Genomic DNA, 22,194 nt, shown 5'->3' with positions numbered 1-22,194 from the left:
ACTTGATTTTTCACAGATGCTGAGCAAATGAGGCTCCCGTTAACCTCACTGTGGATACATAATCAAGCTAATATCAGATATCCAAATATGGCTTTAGTGATCTCACTTTAGCTAACCTGAGTTTGAATTTTTTTAAATAAGATAATAGTACAATAAATACAGCATAGCTCTGAACCTTCTAAGTGTGACTATGTACCATGTAAGCTGGATTGTGCTTCCCTGTGGACAAATGGGTGAGACAAGATCAACGGCACGTTTAATTCAAATTAATTGATAGCAACCAATCTAATCGATATAAGAGTAAAATCCAGTATTTGTATAGCAAGACATTTACAGTTAGTAGCATAGCATGTTGGAATGCTAGTTAAGAAGTGCTGTTTTTCAACTTGTTGGACTAATGGTTTATTCATATAGACTTATAAATATTTCTCTCTCGCCAGTGTATTTTTAACAATTCCAGACAGTAATGTAAACACACTTTTTTTTTGGTTGGGAACTAACTAATATTTCAGTTAACGATATAATGTGTAATGATCTGCAAAGATAATTTTCAAAAATATACATTATAATGTTTTACATTTTGCAAACATTTAATCTCACAACCTACTTACAAAATAGTAAGAGATCATTTCAGTATTATCATCCCCTGTTGGGAAAACTAAGGCAAAAAGCTCTTAAGAGAATTGCCCAGGCTCATCCAGTGAGTTGGAATTCCGCCTGTAAAAGTCCTGACTCTGTCTAATGCTGAAAACTTAGACAATGCTTCCGATATGCATCCTCCATAATATGTTATCTGCTCTATCTTATCAATTCAATTATTCCTTATTCGTGATAGGACTCTTTAGATTAGTATTTCTACTGATATTGGGCATAGGAGTAGCATTTTCTTACATTTGTTTTGAGCATTTTTAGACAATGACACAAGACTGTATTTTCAACAGCAGCTGCTAATATCATGGTCTGAGTTTTCGGTACCTAAGGGACTGTCCATACAAACAGTTAGATTTACTCCCTAGTTTGTCATGAACTATCTCGCACTAGCTGTGCACCAACTGTCTGTGTGGACTCTGCTACGCTGCACTAAAAGTGCCTTAGTGTGCTTTGATCTGCCAAGCTTTGAAATGGGAACAGATCAAAGCATGTTACATCATTTTTAGTGCACAGTAGCGGAGTCCATACAGACAGTAGGCGCACAGCAGGCTAGTGCGAGGTAGATTTATACCCAGCTTGCCACGTGCTAACTGCTTATAGAGGCAGGCCCTAAGTTCTCAGGTGTACAGTTTTTCATGCGTAAGTTTTTTCTGGGGGTGATGCATATACAAGTAAGGAATATTTGTGTGTTTGCACATACGACCTGCATGCACAACTCCATGCTTTTGTACACGCAAAACTTTTTGATGAGGAAAAAAAATGATGCATACAAACCTCACGCATGCACAGCTTCAGAGAAGCGGGTGAGGCCCTGGAAATGTTGGCAGTGTCAGAAGTGTAATGATGATTTTCCTTTTTTTGGTCTCTAATTTGAACTGCTGACTATTCTACCTCGCTGTGTCATATCCGGTTTGTGGTTGTCTTCCTGTAACCACAAGAGGCATCAGTTGGTAATTTGGCATGTCGGAACAAAATCTCAGGCTTTAAAACATTTGACTGACAGGGATACCATGAGTGTTATAAGGGGCATAAAGCCAAATCAGACCTCTCAACTGGCTGAGCATTCAGCACCTTGTAAATTCTTGTTAGATTCTAGCATCATGTAGATACGGAGGAATGGTAAAGATGTAATAGGCTGGTTTAAAATATGTTTTCAAGGGGGAGGGTTCACTGAATTCACATTCTGGTGAGACAATCATTCACTTAAACTTCTGCTTCTCTACCAGTACCTTTATAATTCAATGTGAAGCACCTCTGTAATCACATATTATGCAGCAAGGTATCCTAACATATGAGATGGTATTTAATAAATGTGTTTACAGCTAGAGTTATGAGTGAATGTATTTTTTCAGTGGTGCCATAATCATAAAAAAAGAGTGTGAGCGGAAAAAAGAGAATGAAAAGGCATTTCTTTTTAGCCTCAGATTTTTGGCAAACACAAATGGCCATTTTTGTAGGTGTAATTTGTCCTTTGGCCATGAAAAACTGCTTTTTAAAAAAAAAAAATTTGTAAACTTTTTTTTTTTTTTTATCAAGAAAATGGCAAATTTCCCTTCTGTGCTGTTGGATTTTGTGCTTTTGTGCTGTCTGCTGAAAGCTGCTCCTCATTCATGTCCTGGGAGACTGACTAAATCAAGTTAACCTCCACCCTCTGCATTTCTCATGTATATTCAGCACACTTTATGTTAAGGGATCACCATTCTGCTTTGAGCTGGCAAATCTAAAGCTGTTTCCTTTCCTGGTCTGCGCACTATAAGGTCTCTGCATTTTCCTGAGCAGTGGTAGATTTTCAGATTGGTGCAGCAAGGGACAAAAATGCAAAACCTCGTAAGTGAGATGGGGCAGTTTAAGCAATAATGGAGTGTTTGTTTGGAAGCGAACCTCTAGACAGGATTACGGATACAACAGTATCCTTCAGAGTCTCTCTAAAATATTTGAGACTCTGAATGCTTCAACAGAGTAATGCTGGCTTTAGACGTTGCCTTGGCTTTGTTCTAGTTGGGTTGAAGTATGGCACTGAAACATGCCTCATAAGGGAGATAGCATGGCCTAGTGGATAAGGCACTGGAGTGGGAGTCAGGAGCTTTAGGCTTGGCTTTTCAAAGGAGCCCCAAATGTAATGTGAGTTGGGTCCCTAGTTTTTCCCCTTTGAAAAATCCCAGTTTCAAGTTCTATTCCTGGTTCTGCCACTGACGTACTGTGAGATATGGGCAAGTCACTTCGCCTCTCTGTGCCGTCAGAAACAGGAATTGTTTCACAGACGTTCTATGGCCTGTGTTAGCCAGGAGGTTGGACCAGATGATCATAATGGTCCCTTCAGGCCTTGGGCTCTATGGAGCTGTAAAATGAGGATAATGAAGCTTGAGCTGAACTGACCCTTTGAATTAGAACACTCTGGATTTGGGGAAAGTTCAGATTTAAACTGGATTTTGCAGCTTGGGCTCATCTCTGATGACTAATAATAAAAACCTTCTCTTCATAAAAGTCTCCGCTCTCTGCCCACGCTTCTCTATGAATTTGTGCTTCCAGTGGTTGATTCCTGAAGGGACAGCAAAGACGACAAACCGAGCCTCTCACTTCTAAGCCCTGCAACATAGCAGCAAAACGGTTAAGAGAAATGACGCAAAGCTGATAAAATGCCAAAAATTCCTCATTCTTCTGCGACGGGGGAGAGGGAAGGTTGTCTGGAAAATGTCAACAATAAAAATTACATTTAAATGGTATATGATGCAGCCAGCTACTGTGGGCAGAGTTATGTGCAACCAGATGAGGAGACTTTAAAGCCCCATGTGGTACCTGCTGCTTTGTCTGAAATTTGCTTCTGGTTTTTTTGCTGCTCGTGTCAGTACTGAAGGGCACAAAGTCTGAAAGTTTTGCGAACCAAACCAGCAGATCCCAAAGGGAGTGGAACCAGCATCTTTTGCTTCTCCGTATAGAACAGGCCAGCTCCTTGCCATTCACAGGCAGCTTGGGGCAGCAGTGTTTGTGGCAAGGAATAAGGATTTTGAAAAGATGGGTGGGGGTAGGGACTCACTCTCCCATTAGAGATGAATGGGCCCCCTGGGACAATGATAGAGAATAAGCCTTGCACCAAGATGACAGGCGGCGGGGGGGGGGGTAATGTTTTGGCACTAAAGGCAGCACCCAATATAGGCACTTATTTGTAACATGAGTAAATATAGTGCTTGTGAAGGGCTGCTGGACTGAGACAAGCATAAAGGCGAGCTGCTGAGTTAGCTTCCCCAGACAGGTTTGTCAATACAGCTCAATCCCAATCTGCAGAAAATCTTGACACTCCAGGGATTCCCCATACAGCTCTGTAAATACACCTTGGTCCTGATCTGTAGCCCCCATGTTTCCCTGCTCCTTAGCTCCACAGGCAGATGCACTGATGCACCACAGTCCTGGGTGTTAAGTACAGTAATGTATTTCTAAAGCCTCTTTCTGGATTGCACACCAATCTGTTATATTTATTTCTCTCTGAAAGCAAAGCACACAGCTGGAGCTGTTTGTGTAATATTTTACTGCATTCACTTATTCCATTATTGATGCCAACTGAATGGTTATGACTATTTTAACAAACTTTTTTATTTGTTTTTCAGATTATTCTTAATTCGATGCATAAATACCAGCCGAGACTGCACATTGTGAAAGCAGATGAAAACAACGCCTTTGGGTCTAAGAACACAGCGTTCTGCACACATGTGTTTCCAGAGACATCCTTTATATCGGTTACCTCCTATCAGAATCACAAGGTACGGTGCTTTGCAGCAAAAGGTGCTTTAGCTTTGAGTAATTTTTGCAGACCTGCACTGAAGACTGAAACGAACTGATGGGAACAAGCACAGTGTTACCGTTATGGGCACTGAGGAACAGTGTTTAATGATGCAGTTGTGCAGCAGGAAATGGCCAAGCACAGCGATTGGTTAGCAAGACTGGTGAAGCACAGGATGCATGAAAAATGTATTGGGTAAAAATATCTTGGCAATCTCCACCAGTATCGTAACTAATGAATCTGAGAGCTCATAAATGCTCAAATGTCATTCACAACAGCAAGCAAATCTAAGAGTGACCAGTAAAGCTGGCTCATAAATCTCCAGTGAAAAGTAATTACAGTATATATATTTAGTGAGACATATAAGGAATGTGACCATAAAAATGCAGCTCAGAGCCTGACTTGTGGTTAGGACATGAGGGAAGGTGGGTTTGTGTGTGCATGTTTTGTTTTTCGGGGAATATAAAACTCGGAGGGCTCACTTCAGCTGCACGTAATGGATTATCATATAGTGGAGGGGTTGGAGCAGGAGGGGAGTGACTAAATTTGGTGTGGTCCCATCTGAAATGGGGAGAAGTGGAAGGTGCCCAACAACATAGGAGTGAGCTGATTGGAGAAGAGAGAGAGGAATGTGACCAATTACTTAATACACATTCTTTTACTCTATTCCCCCCCCCCCCCCCGCCGCCTTATTTAGCCCTTGGAGACCATGTCAGTGTAAGCTGAAGCTGTCCAGAGATGGAGCAGGGGGATCATATTCTCACACAAACGGCCCTGTCATTCCCAGCACATTCGTTCAAACAGGTTTTCCTGCAGCACCAGGAATGCATGTCCAGGGGGCCTTGTTGCGTTTGTGACCTGGGCAGAGGCAGTGCTAATGGGGAAAGAACGCTGGGGCAGACGCGTGATTGGTTATCTGAGGCGGTCTCCTCTCCCGACGAGGCCACCAAAACAAAGGGGGAGGAGGCAACAGATTTTGAGACTTTGTAATCACCAGGCCGGCTAGACAACGGCGCAGCCAGTCAGCTGCCACCTTCCCACGGCTCTCAGCAGTGCGTGCAGGAGCAAGAGCGGGGGCTAGGGAATTCGGCCTCCTAGGTTCTATTCCGAGCTCTGCTAGCGATTTGCTGCTTTTATGCTATAATTTTCCTATCTGTAAAATAGAGATGAGGATACTTGTCTCCCTCCAGAGGGATGTATTAGGCTGAACTGAGTTTTGTTAAAGGCCTGCCTGTGTCAGTGAATGTAAAATCTGCACTGTACATCAAGATATAGACTCCTCCTACAGAAGGAGATTGCCCCAACCATGCCTCCTCCCCTTTGGTCTGTTTAAATCTTTTCCTCATAGGAGTAGGAGTCAGTTTTATTTTGCATTTGAAGGCCGGACTCCTATGCAGTTACTGAGCCAGGGCAAAGAATCACAATGGAAACATGGCTGTGTGTGTCAAAGTAAAACGGGCAAAAGAGAGCCTTAGCTGAACGCTAATATGGATCCTAGCTACCAACCTGTGACTGTAAATGTGAAATGACCAGTAGCCCAAACACGGTTAACCAGAAACACACTGAAGAGCTTGTTTAATAGCTACTCGTAATATTTTACATCAGTAGCGCCTTTCCTCCTGAAGGAGCCCTATGTGCTTCATAAATGTGATACTTACAATATAACTGACATGCAGCCACTTCTGAGGGGGAAGGCTGGTAGCTAACGGCTGTACAGCACACAACATAGTGATGTGGCTGGAGGTAAATTCACCAGGACCAACTGTTAGGAGCCAAGGGATCTTTGTGGCCAGATTTTCAAAAGAACTCAGCCTGTAGCAGTTATATGGAGAACTAGCACAGCTGCGGAGAGCTGAGCTCTTTTGAAAATCTGACCTTCTCCGCCCATGCCAGTGACCGTCATGACAGAGTAAAACAAATAGAACTCCATGTGCCTTCCAACAAGGATAAAGGGCTACCTGGCACTGCCTGGATTTTAACCTGACGACCCCCAGAGCCTAGGTAGTGCAGACCTGCTGCACAGCAGCATGAGAGGACTAGGAGCCAGCGACTTCTGGGATCTAATCTCTGCTCTGCCATGGACTCAGTGTGTGGCCTTGAGCAAAACCCCACCGTGCTAACTAAATAATACATTCTTCATTAGAAAAGCAACCTTTCTGGTATAGATAATGAAACCCCCGGAACCACAGGAATTGCACATCCTCTTTTTAAAAGTCTGTTTTCCAGATTTCAGCCAATTGCCAACCTCCTTGGCTTAAGAAATATTCAGCTAGCCTGAGGTGCACTTATTAATAACGGCAGCTTCTCTGAAAGAGAATCAAGAACTTGATTTCACAGTTGAATATGAAGTTGAAATGAGCATAACAACACTGAGTAAAATCCCCAGCTCCATGCCGCCCACACACAGGTCTAGGCAGTAGAGCTTTCTTGGTATATTTACCCCAAACTTCCCTTTTGGGGCAGCTGCAGGCAGGGGTGAAAGCCTGGTTCTGTTGAAGTCAGTGGCAATACTCCCGTCCACTTCAGTGGGGCCAGGATTTCACCCTACGTGCCAAAGGTTTTGCACTGAAGTGGGGGGAACTTTCAACCCCAAAGCATTAATATGTGAGCTCCCATGTGTCTCTACCTAACAGTAGTCTCAAATGACTTTGAAGAAAAAGAATAACAGGAACACAATGGAAAATATTATTTCTGCTGCCAAAAGGGGCTTGTTTAAAAATGTGTTGTGACGGAAGCAGAACCAAGTCAGGCTGCATGTTACAGCAGCAAAGAAATTAAATTAAGCCTTACGTGGCTTCATGTTGGTCTGTTGAGGGGGAAGGCAGGCAAGGCCCTAAGCGTCTTGTGGTTCCTCAGATGGCTGTTAGGCTACTAAAGAATCTACTAGTGAATCAAAGCAGGGAAAAAGAGAGCACTGACTCCATCCAAAATGGAGCCAATAATATCATGCTAGGCTCAGTTTACAGTCTGCATAGAGCAGATCCTGACAGCTATTGAAAGTGGCATCCGATGCTGGCTACTTTCATGGACTGACATATCCCTTCTTTGATTACAAATACCAGCCAATCCATTATGCTGGGGGAGAGAAGCTCTTTTATAATCTTCGTTCTGTTCGGTAAGGGATAATTTTTAAACCGTTATTGAAAGTACAGGTGCTAATTAGCGTAACGTTTTTGGCAATTATTTGAAAGAGCCAAATGCTGGATGGTCTTGCCAGAAAACCCTTAGCCAGCCAACAGCAGGGTGGGAGCTGGCTACCTGGATTCTGCCTCATGGCAGAGAGAGAGAGAGTACATGGTAGGACTGGCTGGAGTTCAGGGCTGCGGTATATGTGTACGCTCCCTTCACACCAGCAATAGCCTTTGCACATTGTCACTCCCTCCACCTGGAAATTATTCATATGTTCATTTCCAATCAAATGCATGGGGACAAGAGGTTGAGTGTTGGTCTTGTGTTACCATAACAGCAAATTAACTCAGGCCCATCTGTCTGTCTAGGGTATTTCTTAGACTTGTATAAAGTTGGCATCAAAGAGGGGGTAATGTGTGTGCTGGGGGTGCCTGCACATACCCTTTGGGAAGAGATGCATTATGCCCACTTCCAGAGCCCCTGCGTCAGTATTCTGATAAATAATCTGGTGGTAGTTATTTTAAATATCAGTTTTCAGTGGGTGGGAAGAAGAGGATGAGTATACAGTTGTTACTATGTGTTCGGAGGAGCTGAGGGGAAGGGCCTGGAAGAGATGAGGCTAGGCAGGCTGCGTCAGAGAAAGCAACCCGTGAGAATAGTTATTTTCCAAAGGTTGGTGCCTTTCACCTGAGCATGTGGCAAAGATTCCACCACGGTGGCCCATTGTTGCCATAACATTTGAGATGTACATTGGGTTTGATAAAGACAATAGCAGTAAACAGGGTCTCTTCCCCAGGGAGCTGACAACGTTAACCAGCAGAAGGCAAAAACTGAAGGACCAGGCACAAGAACAGTGTGGCTTAAGGAGGGACTTGGAAGGCCACCCCTATGAGCTTCAGGGTGACTAGCAGGAAGAAACAAAGCGTGCACAAAAGCAAGAGAATTGAGAGAGCAAGGGCGGGGAGAGTAAATGAATGTAGAGATTTGTAGGGAAACTTGATGAGGAGACTGAACTTTATTACAAGAGGGAAAAGTTAGGAGACAGCCAGAGAATCCAAGAACATAGATGACGGGAAGCAGAAAAATTAAAGGAGGGTGGGAAAAACCCTGATAAGATTCAAGTGTTCTGTGTGGGCGCAGGCAAGAGGAGGAAATATAGAAAGACCAACTAGCAGGTGTGAACTGCAAGCCCTAATGCGAGTGAGGACATCACTGACGAAAGCTTTATAGCCTTGTAATTCACAGTTGTTTAGCATTCAGTCTCTATTGCTTAAATATTTTTATTTCCTTGGTATCATGTTACATGTGATCCACAAGAGAGGAGCTCCTGAGGCCGGGGATGGTGCAGTAAACCTGGAGATGAGCTCTACCTTACTCCTGCTGAAGTCACTGGGAGTTGCGCCATTGACGCAGCAGCAGGCCCAGGCCCTTTACCATTGTTTTATAGGGATGGGTTTCAGTTTTTAAAACACACATTTCTTTGACATGTTTGCTGCCCCCACGTCTTCAGAGCCACTTAAAGTTGGTATTAACCAAAGTGGTTTGAGTGTCATTGCTCCAGGGGTTGCTTCAAATCAGTAGGAAAGTTATTAAAAGCTCTTTCCCATGCAAAGCATCCTTCTTCGCATGACCCGCTAGATGCGGGCGTGCGCACACAAGGCTGCTAGCTGTGTGTTGTATAAGGAGTTTTATTGTTCCTTGAGGAAACATTTAAGGTACTGGCATGAAAGTTACTGCCAGATGACTTTGGGGCAAACTCCTCTCTGCTCAGACTACGGGTAAAATTTTCAAACTCCCGCCCCCCTCCGTGGCAGGTCAACTGATTCACCCTTGCAACAGCAGTATAGGTGTTGGGGCTAGAGCCAAGGCTCTGAGCCCTTCCCTGCTCACTGGGTCTCCGAAATCAGTCCAAACATCTACACTACTATTTTTAGCTCTGCACCATAAGGCTAAGGTTTTTTTTGTGTGTGTTCCCCACATTACAATGGTGTAAACCCAGGGAAGGCAATAGCATCATTCCGGGTTTAACAGCTCCAAGGCTGGCTGAGTTTTTTTCATCAAAGCCTTGTTTTCACGAATATCTTTGGCAAATCCAGGTTATGATCATTTTTAATTAAGTTGAAATACAGGGGGGCAGAAGCATGCCTTCATGAACTGAAAAGCCTCCATCTACTTGTGCATGGTTATGGTTTTAGCAACTGGAGCAAAAAACAGCTTGTGTAGAATTTCTAGTGCTCCTGCCTGAAAAAGCTGAACAATGTGGATTGTGGTGGTTTTCTAAAAGTCCAAGCAATCACTGTAACTCATAGAGGCGCTGAGCCAAACAACTACCATCAGACACAAGACTCCACAGTGCAACTGCTTCGGTGTACAAGGTTGGCTGTATCACCCGGAGTTTATCATCATCAAGTGTGAGTTTAAGCCTGAATGGGGCCCTGAGGGGTCACCAAGGAAAACGCCAGGTGCTGTAAGAATTAGGTTTGGTGACGCCATAGCTACTGAAACACCATTAGAACAAATTACGTGGGAAGACAGAGCTGGTGGAAGTGCAATCCCTTGAAGTCTTTCACTCAGCTGTCTGGCTTAAAGATAGACTCTAGTGCAGCTACACTCTGCTTGATGCAGAAATTACCAAGTGAACGTTTAAGGCCTGTGTGACGGCAGCGGAGATGACCCTAATGGTCCCTTCTGACCTTCATCTGTGGATGTCTGTGTGCCTTTCCCCAGAGGTGGGCTTGGCCCGGCCCTGTGCTGGGGGAGATGCCCTCTTTCTTCAGCAGTAAAACTGAGTGCCTGATCATTTCTGAGCCTTAAAGATTCCATAGCACTGTTTGCAAAGATAGAGGGAAAGAGTGAGCACCTTTGGTAGCTCTAGTCTGTCTCCATAAACTCTTCCTGATGTAGCTCTTCGTCACTCAGCGGTTGGGTAGCGGTGCTGTGCACTTGTTAGATAGCAGGGTATGTTGCTGCGTATTTGCATAACATGTTGGGTGAAGTGATTTCTGTGTACATACCGTTTATAAAGGAGACACATTAAATAAAGTGATTACTAAGGGCTTAAGGGGATTTAATGGATTTGCTCTGAGTGTTAATGTGAAATTTCCCAGCGTCTGAAGCCCTTCCCGCCATCTCTTCATAAAAAACGTGTTAAAAGAGACTGTAGTTTAGAGACGACCCTGCAGCACAACACTCTTTCCTATGACTTTGCTTGGGTGCGGTTTTAATTTCATGTGTGTGTTTGCGGAGGGTGGGGGGGATGAGAGATGTGGCTTGTTTACTTGTGTTTTTATTGGAGTGGAATATTTTTAAATGAAATTTTACACCAGGCCCCATAACTTCCTCTAGTTTGTGTTTTTTATTTTTTGCAAAATTTTCATGAAGTTATAGAAATGGATCTCAGGCTGAGGGGTTTGGATCACTGTGGTGGACTTAGTCTCTGGAGAAGGCTAGCCTATTTCTGGATAACAGCCACTATAAAGCAGTAGTAATTCTTCTCAGCCATAAGGGAAGTGGCTAGAACAGAGGGGGGCAAACTACGACCTGCGGGCCACATCCAGCCCACAGGACCCTTCCCTCTGGCCCCCAAGCTCCTGCCAGGGAGCAGGGTCAGGACAGGCTTGCAGAGGAGCCAGCCCAACTCCCCGGCACCATGGTGGAGACTAGCCCCTCGCAGTCACAGTTCCCCGAGTACCTGGGCAGCGTGGCTGCAGCTCCGGCCGGGCAGCACGGTTATAGCGCGGCCAGACTGGGTGCCCAGGGCAGCAAGGTCAGGGGGAGGTCGGGGACGGTCAAGGGGCCTGGGCCCTGCTGCCGGGGACAGGGGCAGAGCAAGCCAGGGCCCCCGTCCACCTCCAGCATGCTTGGTCTCTGTCCCCAGCAGCCAAACCCAGACAGGGAGCGAGCCCTGCCCGACTGCCAGGGAGAGCAGCCAAACGAGCAGGGAAAGGACTGAGCCCTCCTTTCCCCCACCCCACAGGTAATGTGGGGTGGGGAGAGCAGGGAGGGTTGGATAGTCAGGGGGTGTGGAACAGGGGAGATTGGATAGGGGTGGGAGTCCTGGGGGTGGTCAGGGAGTGGGGAGCAGGGGGGATGGTCACTGAATAAAAACAGTCAGTCCTAACTGAGGTCAGGTGCTAACTGTGCCCTAATCTCAAGCCCAAACTATCTGCCTTCAACCCTGGGGAAGGGGGGTGGGGAGAAAGGCCTTTGGGGAAAGTTCAGCTCCAGAACCAAACTTTGCAGCTCAGGCCCCTCTAACTTTCAACTAATCCAGCCTCTTCTGCCATAGCATCTTTAGGTGACTGAAGCGGTGCAGGAAATAGCCGCTGAACGCCACTGGATGCTGCTTTTTTACACGTATCTTTTCAGATCTACAAACCTAGTCCCACAACCATACACGTGGTTCTGATACACTATTAACTGACTCCTTTTTCGTTTCATTCTTTTAAAGATAACCCAGCTGAAAATTGAAAACAACCCATTTGCCAAGGGATTCCGGGGAAGTGATGACAGTGATTTGCGTGTGGCCCGGCTACAAAGGTGTGGATAAAAAGAGCAATGAGATGGCAGCTGTTTAGAATACAGTATATGGTTCTAACAGCTGCAGCCAGAGAGCTTTGATGCAATGTGTCTGTATGTATTCAATGCAGTATGTGTTTGCATTCAGTGGGATTTGTGTGTGTGTTCCAATCCAATAATATATGGTAACAGGACTTTGGGAGAGCAAATGTGGGCTTATGATTAGGAGCAAGGGGCTCCAGGGTTCTAAGCCTAACTCAGCCGCCCATTTGCACAATTCTCAACCTTTCTGTGGCTCAAGCTGTGATACAGTTGTTATAATACTCACCTACCACCACAGAGTGGTTGTGAAACTCAGTTAATTCTTTTTTTTAAGTAAAGTGCCTTGAAATCCTTGGCTGCAAGGTGCTATCGGAATGCTAAAGTAGTAGCGTTTTGTCCTGCAAGGGCTGACTGCTGTCTAACTAGTAAATAACTTTTCTCTCCTGCAGCAAAGAATATCCAGTGATTTCCAAAAGCATCATGAGGCAGAGGTTGGTTTCCACTCATGGCCAGCTTTCAACAAAAACAGATGTCAACCCACTCCATGGGAATCACCAGACCCTTCAGCATTATCAATATGAGAATGGTGCTCACATGCCGTTTGCTGCTTCGGATACTCAAGATCTACCACTCAACACCTTCACAGCACAGAGAGATTCAGGGCTCTTTTATCACTGCCTGAAAAGAAGAGGTAACAGACCTTTACAGATCTTCCTCCATATACTTGGCACCTTTTCCTGTCTCTCCAGGGCCAGGAGAGCTGTGCTGGTCTATTGCAAAGCACTTCTGATTGGATAGTATTTTGAGCACAATCCTTCAAGGTGCGCTGCACCTGCTGCCTTCATTGCAAGTTATGAATGCTCAGTGGTTTGCCAGAATATTCAGGCCCTGAAAACAATGTTAAGATGCTAAGGGAAGTGATATTTTGGAAGTCTACATTCATGATGCAATTTTTTAATGTAGGAAATTCAAGTACTAAATTATCGGAGCTCAAAATATAGCCTACAAGCAAATCCATTTATACTCTAAATCTGTGCCATTTGTCTATGCACTTTAAATGTGTTCAATGAAGTGCACCAATTTTATAAGAAAGGAGACTCTAGAAACAACTCTTATGACACACTAGAGGCTCAACTCTACCACCTTTACTCACACTGAGTAGTACGTGTGAATAGTCTCACTGAAACAAACCCAGTACTCCTCATGGAATAAAGTTCAGGTCATCAGAAAGGTGACAGGATTTTGCCATCAGTGATTTATTATGTATCATGTCTATAGTGCCACAGTGGTTATGGTGCTTTACAAACTCACATTTGCCACCTTGAAGAGCAGGTGAAGGGCCTGATCCAAAGCCCACTGGAATCAGTGCAAGTCTTTCTGCTGATTCCAGAGGGCTGGAGATTAGCTCTAAGTCCTGATCCTGCAAACGCTATTGAGAGTAGTGCTTATTACTCTACTTACTGTAGTCCAAAAAAAAAAAAAAAAAAAAAAAAAAAAGACAGACTCAGGCCCTAAAATAGAGCAAGCAAGCAAAGCAGATCATCATGGCATGTGTCTAAAGGACTGAGAGTATGTTGGTAAATTAAACAACAGTTACATATGTCTATTTATATTCTTAATCAGAAAGTTTATTCAACTGAGGCCTGATCCTGAAATGGGCTGAGCTCCTCCAACTGCCATTGAGATTACTGGGAGTTAGTTGTAAGTGCTCGGCACTTTTCAGAATCAAGCCTTTAGTAAGTTTGTTAATGGTGGTCTATTTTTGATTACAGGAGCTAGCTGTAGACATTTTCTTTGCCTGCTGAGCCAGCTTTTAAATGTAACCAGCCTTTAAGTACACACTGCTCCCTTCAGACCAGTATCAGATGGGATCATGTCAGATTCTTTTGTTTTTAAGCTAAATGGAAGGGCTTTGCAGAGAAAAATCCTTATACTACCATGTCTCATTTGCTGCTAATTAATCTCAGCCTTGGTGAAAAGTTAAAGACACAGGTAATAAGAACTGCAATGCAAAACTTTAATATCTGCTGGGAGAGTTGCTGCTTCTCCTACAGTAAATAATAGTTCCTAATGATAGAATGCTGGTAAACCACATACGCAGCACTCAAAGTCCATTGAAAGGAGACAGCTTCTCCAGCACATAGCAGAAATCCTTACCAGAGCACTCTCCCTTGGTTTTATCTTGAAATATTTCTGCAGCCCTTGTCATGAATACCTGGTAAATGTATAGTAATTTTTGTGAGGACAGGAAGAAAGGTTGCGATAAGACATTTTAAAAGACTTCTTGAATTTGTCAGAAGAGTCGTGGTCCTCAGTTATCTGGATGAATGAAAAGTAATCTCTAGCTGTAAAAGTAGTAGCCCAGGTCATTTATTTAAGCTGATAAACGTAGCCAAAAAATGCTTTAAGGCTGATTGGATTAGACTAACATTAACAGTGTAATGCCTTTTTAATATTAAATATTGTTTTTCAAAATGAAGTAGCTTAACTGGATTAGCCTGAATAACAATGCAAGTAACCCAGTAAAATGATTGTAAGATTCACATACTTTTAAGGAGAATCCATAAGCTTTCCGAGGGCTTGACAATGTAATGTTAAATGCTGTTACACAGGCACCCTTTCCCTAAATGCTTATTTCTTTGTTCACAGAAAGTGCTCGGCATTTAGACCTGCCCTGCAAACGCTCCTATCTGGAAGCCTCCTCTTCTGTAGGAGAAGATCATTATTTTCGTTCGCCACCTCCATATGACCAGCAAATGTTAAGCCCTTCCTATTGCAGTGAGGTGACACCTAGGGAAGCTTGTATGTACTCAGGTTCTGGGGCTGAAATTGCAGGTGTCTCAACAGTCGATGACTTGCCACCTCCTCCCCCTCCCCCTTTGAGCTGCAATATGTGGACTTCTGTTGCACCTTACACCAGCTACAGTGTTCAGACAATGGAAACTGTGCCTTATCAGCCTTTCCCTGCTCATTTTACTACCACCACCATGATGCCAAGACTCCCCTCTATCACAAGTCAAAGCTCACAACCACCAGGTAATAGTCCCTTCAGTGTCTACAATCAACTGTCACAGTCTCAGGTTCGGGAGCGAGTTCCTCCCTCATCCTTCCCGAGGGAAAGAGTGCACCCATCTGTTTGCGAGAGGAAGCCCCCATCTCCGCACTTAAACACAGCAAACGAATTTCTGTACTCACAAAGCTTTTCACTCTCGAGGGAATCTTCATTACCATACCATTCAGGAATGGGGACTGTGGAAAACTGGACTGATGGATGATTCTAAGGAACAAAACAGCTAGTTTTACTGCTCCTGAACAATGTTACTTCAGTGTTAATTCCTGTGGGTAACTTGCACTTCAGTGAAACCTACACACATGTACATTTCCAAAGGGTGTGTGTGTGTGTGTGAGAGAGTGTGTGTGTATGAGGCATTTGTATCTTTACACACATACAATTCAATGGAAATAACAATTCTGTACAAAGTAACTCTCGGATCAATGGCCTGGATTCACCAATCTTTTCTAAATTAATTCAGTCCTACTGGCCCCTAAGAACCATCCGAATGACTAAAATGTGATGGCTGGTCCTTTTTCTTTGTTTAAAACAGCAGATTTTGGGGGAAATTATTACCCTTTAATTGTTATGGCTCTATGACTTCATGAGCCACAAAAACTAAGACAAAAGAGCATATAGTCCAACGTCTGTAAGTCAGAGCTCTTTTCATCTAGGATTGTTTCTTTTTCTATCCTCAGCAGTGGATAAGCATTATCAGCCAGTTTATAGCCAGGCAAGCAGAATCTCAGTGAAGTGACTTGCCCATGTCATCTGATGCCTGGTTCCGTTTCTCCCAGACACTGCACCATACTGATTCCTTGCAGTATAATGGCTTGAGATTTGTCCTGTCTAGTTTTAAATGGCTCTAGAAATGGGGGATACTATTTCACAGTGTAATAGGCCCTAAATACACATTTTCTTTGCACTGAACTGAAGGGAGTTGTTTCAAGGATGATGGAGACAGTGGACCAATTTTTTTTCCCAACACTTAGTGTCTTTTTTAATTAAAGTTGTCAGATTTTGCAATGGACAAAAGTATCAGTGGAGGTGTGAAAAGCTGTGACCAATATATTTGTTGCTAATATTTTTACTGTGGAATTATTTCCAGATGACAAATAGAAGGATACCGCCTTCAATGATCAAAGGCCTGCAAGAATTCATCCATCCATTCATCTAAACGAACAAAAACCCAGCCATTATGAGAAATGGACACTTAGGGGGGAAATTCTGCATTCTTTATTAAACAAAACTCCCACTAATTGCAATTGAATAGTTTTGTTGGGAAGGAATTGCATCTTCCTCTATGTATATAGAAAGAAAAGGAGTACTTGTGGCACCTTAGAGACCAACTCTGAAACCTGTCATTATGCAAGGCACTGAATTTAGCCGTATGGAGTAGAAATCTATCAACTTCATGAAAAAACTCGTTAAATTTGTTCGTCTCTAAGGTGCCACAAGTACTCCTTTTCTTTTTGCGAATACGGATTAACACGGCTGCTACTCTGAAACCTATGTACATAGAGCACATTAATTCTCCAGTCCAATGCAGGACCACCAGCTGTTACTGTAGAACAAATAGAAGGATACATAGAAATAATAGTGGGAGTTTGGTTCAATTAAACAGTACAGAATTTGGCCTTTAGCCATTAATAATTTTGTCCTGTTTGCCAAGCAGTCAATGAATAGGTGGAGGGCAAAAAAATATATATATAAAAAATTGAAGTCATTTCTGCTCTTTGCTGAATCCATTCCAATGAGGAGAGATTGATGAAGATGATGTTTAAGCTAGACAAGCCCAAGGGCACTGAAGTGAAGGTTATTTTTAGCCAGGACATTCATATCCCATTCAAGAGACAGTATGTGTGGACTTTGTAATCAGATTTGGGAAATCACTACAATTTTTGCATGCTGAATAGCTATTTATATATATATATATATATATATAAAAAAATATATATCACAAATGCAGGCCACCTGTCCAATTCAGCTTTGCTTTTTACAAATGAAATACTTAATAAAAATGAATGTTGCGAGGGGTTTTTTTTTTTTTTGAAAGACATCTATTTAAGATTTTTTTAATTACACACTTGCTGTAAAAACTAAGAATTCGTTAGACAAAAGACATATATAACACAGATGAAACCACATTAGATACAGGTGGTGTGGAATTTTTAAATGTTTTGTTACATAGCATGGACATTTAATTTTACATATCAGAACATAAAGCCATTTTATTACTATAAACTGTCTCTGGGTGCATTTCAATAATTGGTATAAAATGTGCTGTGGTAAGTCATTGGACATCTGATCTTTCCCTCTGTCGTAATATAAATCTTACTCTTTCCCAGGCTGCATACTTGACCTTTACCAGCTCTCAGCCTCTCAGTAATATTTTAAATGCCTATTTCAAGGTTTTTTGTCATTTTTTTTTAAATTGAGACACTCAAGCTCTAGAAACAAAGAGTTGACAGTGATAGACCATGCTGCAAAGCACTCATGTTGAGGAGGAGAAGAATCCTTACCCTACATGCAAAATGAAAGCACCAAAATGGTGTATCTTTACATGTCTGAAGGGCATTTATAATTAAAAGCAACATCCCAAGACTTAAGGGGGAAAACGGTAACGGAGGTGTCACTGGACAGAGGCTGAAGTGTACATTTTCATTTGTCATAGTGACACTGAGTCAACACTAGAAGAGACTGGTGCTGCAACCACTTCCTAAAATTTATGGGGCCCAGGAGCCTACAGTCCCGGTGACCAGCTACTCTGGATTCTTTTGCCTGTTTTACAAATATATTATATATATATAAATATATAAATAATCCCCTTTTCTTTTGGTAGGAATAGTACCCCTTCCCCTGAACAGTTGTCCTTTCCATTTTAAAACCAGTTACATTCAATGCACTGTGGCTTGTTTCAAGGGATTTGCATACATAGCCCTATCAGTGTGCTACTCTGCTGGGGAATGGGGTACAAGATTAACCTAAGGTTGAAAAGTCCTGCAATATTTGAAAGATGAGCACAATGTGGAAGTAATGCTTTCAGACTTCTTGTGTAGGGACTTCCATTAAAGCAAACATTGAGAGGGGTTGGGAAAAAGCTGGATATGTCTGTTTTCCATTGAGACATTAAGAACCTATGCATAACTCCCATTACCATCAGTGGAAGTACATTTTTGTAAAGGTTGGGGTCCAAATGTGACACTGAAGCAAGTTGGGCTGAGCTCCGCTGCCTTGAATAGTACTTATGCCAACTCTGAATTTGGCCCTCACTCTAAATACATTAGTCTTACTTACTTAGTCTACAGATTAATACAAACACCAGAAATTAAACAAGCTAAAATTAATTCATGCCAAAAAAACCACTAGTCTGGGATCACTGGCAGCTCACATACTTGACAGAGGCCTAAAGCTGGAATAACTGGGTGTTTTTGGCATATACACACAATGTTTTTTTCCAGGCTCAAATGCCTCTCTACAGTTTGGAATATTTGGGCCTCTCTGTCTTAATTTATGATGTCATTAAATAATTCTTTTTGCAGCTTGTATAGGAAAAAATATTTCTTTTGAAGACGAAAACTCCCCTGGTGGGATGGTTAGAGTGGAACATTCCATTAGGAGAAAAAGTCATCTCTTCATTAGCCAGTCGAGATTCCCCACTGGTCTTTGAACAGCAAGAGATGACAATTTTAGAAAATAAGGGCCTGATCCAGGGAAGTGCTCAGTACCTCCTATAACATGCTGAATTAGTTTGAATGCCCAGTGGGAAGAAAGTACTCAGACTTTGCTGGATGGAGCTCTAAGAGTGCTTGAAGATTTCAGGGAAATCGCAACCTGGCCAACTTGCTGGTGAAGAAAGTAAGGATTTAAAATTTATCTCCCCTCAACAAGCTACAGTGTCACTTTATTAAAAAGGGGGAACATTGGGAACCCTAAGACAAAGGGTCCCATTCAATAAAGAATGTATATTAATCTTAGTAACAGGTTTCAGAGTAACAGCCATGTTAGTCTGTATTCGCAAAAAGAAAAGGAGGACTTGTGGCACCTTAGAGACTAACCAATTTATTAGTCTCTAAGGTGCCACAAGTACTCCTTTTCTTTAATCTTAGTAAGACACTCTCATGAATGAGTCAGGAGCCATTGTCTCTCTCTTAGAAAGAACAATTTTAGAATCAAGATGTGGAGTCAGATAAGAATTAAATGGGAGTCTAAAACCCACCTTTCTGACTGCTTTAGGGATCGCCTCTCATGCTTAGTGGTGGATTTTGCATCCTAGTTCTGCTTTTTGTTTTAAGATTGTAAGCAAATAGCCAGCTATAAGAGGAGTACTAGGTAAGTGGAAAGGGACTGAAGTGACTAAGAAGTGGGAACTATAAAGGGTCAGCATAATCTGGTTGCCATTTATCTTCAGCCTCAGGGATTGTATACCTAGAGAATTGCACTCATTTAACTTGAAGTGTGATTTTTAAACTGTTTTATTTAGTTAAATTAATGCAAAAGCCTGACACTATTATTGTGATTTAAACCAGGCTTATTTTGGTTTAGTTTAAGTCAATTAGGAAGCCGTTTAAGATAAACCAAATAACCCACTCAAATCAAAACAAGTATCCACTAGAGCTGATAGTGACAAAAGTTGACAACAATGAAATCTTTTTTCTAAAAATCGATCTACAAAAACAGCATTTTAAAAAACTGTTCAGCAATGACAATATTTCAATTTTTAGCTAAAAACTGATTTGGCAAAAAGCCTGAAACATTTAATCAAAAAATAGACATTTCCCCCCAAAATTTCCATTTTGAAAAAAAAAGTATTTTTTGTCAAAACATTTTGAATGAAAGAATTTGACCAGCTGTAGTGACCATATAGGAGTATGCACTGTCTTAACTAAACTGGTTTAATTAAACCAATCCAAGATTGTGTGTAGACAAAGCCTTAGACACTGCTCTTGTGGAGTTAAAGAAGCCTTGGACAAAACTCTTCATAGAGAACAACAGGCAAAGAACAACAAGTTTTTTGGTGTATATGATATTCCAAACAAAAATAAATTCTACTTACATTAATGGAGTCCATTGCCAGAAGGGACCACTGTGATCATCCTATCTGTCTTCCAGTTCAAGACTGGCCATAGTTCCTTTTGAACGAGAGCGTATCTGAAAGAAAAAAAAGTTTAAAAGTTCATTTAAAAGTTGCCATTGACACAGAATCTACCTTGTCCCTTAGTTAATTGTTCCAAGGTTTAGTCGCTTAAAAATGTACATCTTATTTCCAGTCTGAATGTGTCTAGCTTCAACTTGCAGCCAGAGAGTATCCCGCCTTTAAGCGCTTGGCAGATATAAAAGCCTTAGGGCCCAGTCTTTCTTCCATTGAAGTCAATGGGAAAGCTCCCATAGACTTCATTTTTATGTTCATGCCATACTGGAGAGCCTATATCTCCAAGGCTCTCCAAGTCCAAGCCTATATCTTTCATGGAGGCAGTAGCCCTTGGATGCGCATTAGGACATTGACATGCAAGGCACAGGGTATAAGGCCTTGGATGAACGGCAAAACCACACATTGTAATGTATAATTACAGGTAACTCATTTTCATTGCATCTGTCTTTTTGCTAATGGGGTTTACACACACAGCAAAACCCTGAACTTAACTCATTTTACTGCATATAAATAAAAATAATAGAAGTGCACAAGGCACAAAAAAGAGTAGTCTCAAGCCTTGATAAAAATATTACAACTCATGGAGAACACCTAGAATAAATCTGAGAACATCTCAAGCAACTTATTTCAGCCTGAAAATATAGAGCAGATCTCCACAAGACATAAGGAATCAATCAGGAGACATCCTGGAAAGGTGATGAACTTGCACTGTGTATCTAAAGTAATGTGAACCAGTCAGCATGGAATGGTAAAGGTGACAGCTACTAAGCAACTAGATACAGAGGAAAATGGAAGTGGGGATTGGTAATCAATTCAATTTAAACAGGAGACCAACGTACCACAGTGTCTGTCTTAGCTGATTAGACATCTTTGTCCAAGGCTTCCTCACCAGAGCCATCAAAGGTCAGGAAGTTAAAAAGTATCAGTGCCGCAGCCCAGAGATTCTGTTTTATATGCATCACCATTCTTCCTTCCTGTCCTTTTAAAAAGCAACCAGTTTGAAGAGTAGATAGATTCCCCCTCCCCACCTGCCCAACCATTTATCATTATGAAAGAAAGTAGACCAGTTAGAAGCAGGAAAAACGTCCACTGAGATTTCTGTACAGTATCACTAAAGAGGACCAGATTTACATTTTACAGTTAAAACAAAGCACATGATAGTTACAAAAAACCTTTGAGTGAGTTGTAGTTTTTCTATGTTTCTCCCTTTGTAATGTGAAGGGGCGGGGGATTAACCATAGACATTTCCTAAGCATTTTAAGAGTCAGAAGCAGTCAGTGAAAGCAGAGTACGCAATTGTATGTGTTTAAAAAAAGGGGGGGGGGATGGGGCAAACCCTAGTTATCCTGTATCTGTACCTATTATGCCAGAGGCTCTGTAAGGCAGTGGAACCAATGTGTTTCCACTGCTCAGGAAAGGGGAGAGAATTCCCAACCACTGCACAGAGGATCCACACACCATGGATCTGTGCTCTGGAGTATTTAGGGGAGGGGCAGGTGGGGATAACTGGCTGTTCTCCCCAGCTGTGGAGTGGAGACACAGAAGCAGCAGAGGCTGCTGCAATGTGGCCCTGGAGTGGCTCTGCAATCTGGGAAACAGAGGGAGCTTTTCCCCCCGCCTCCTTGCACCAGGGGAGCTATCCTAAGCATGGTCAGTTGTGTAGGTTGTAGAGTGGGGCTAGGATTTGACTTAAATCTGTTTAGAAAAAACAGAGATGTTTGGTGCACACAACAAATGGTAAGGAACGTTTAATGATCATGGAAGAGTGTACTGTACTGTCTCTTTAAGTGGGAAAAATTTGAATCTTCTGCAGCTCCATGTACTAGAGAGGAAGCTGGAAGTTTGTGAAATAAAGAACCTAGAGATGGCTGCCAG

General features: G+C 42.5%; 1 protein-coding gene across 1 annotated transcript in view; it reads left to right on the top strand.

Annotated features, from left to right (window-relative positions):
• Nucleotides 1–17,065, top strand: part of TBX4 (T-box transcription factor 4) — a 53,294-nt gene extending 36,229 nt beyond the window's left edge. The window contains exons 5-8 of the mRNA XM_084650607.1: nucleotides 4,254–4,406; nucleotides 12,006–12,094; nucleotides 12,565–12,806; nucleotides 14,765–17,065. Of these exons, the coding sequence (XP_084506733.1) occupies nucleotides 4,254–4,406; nucleotides 12,006–12,094; nucleotides 12,565–12,806; nucleotides 14,765–15,390 (1,110 nt within the window). The 3' untranslated portion in view covers nucleotides 15,391–17,065. The remainder of the gene's footprint in view (nucleotides 1–4,253; nucleotides 4,407–12,005; nucleotides 12,095–12,564; nucleotides 12,807–14,764) is intronic.
• Nucleotides 17,066–22,194: the final 5,129 nt, after the last annotated feature.

The sequence above is a fragment of the Lepidochelys olivacea genome, assembly GCF_965140295.1.
Source record: "Lepidochelys olivacea isolate rLepOli2 genome assembly, chromosome: 17".
NCBI classification, from domain to species: domain Eukaryota; kingdom Metazoa; phylum Chordata; order Testudines; family Cheloniidae; genus Lepidochelys; species Lepidochelys olivacea.
This window is presented reverse-complemented; position numbering and strand designations above follow the sequence as displayed.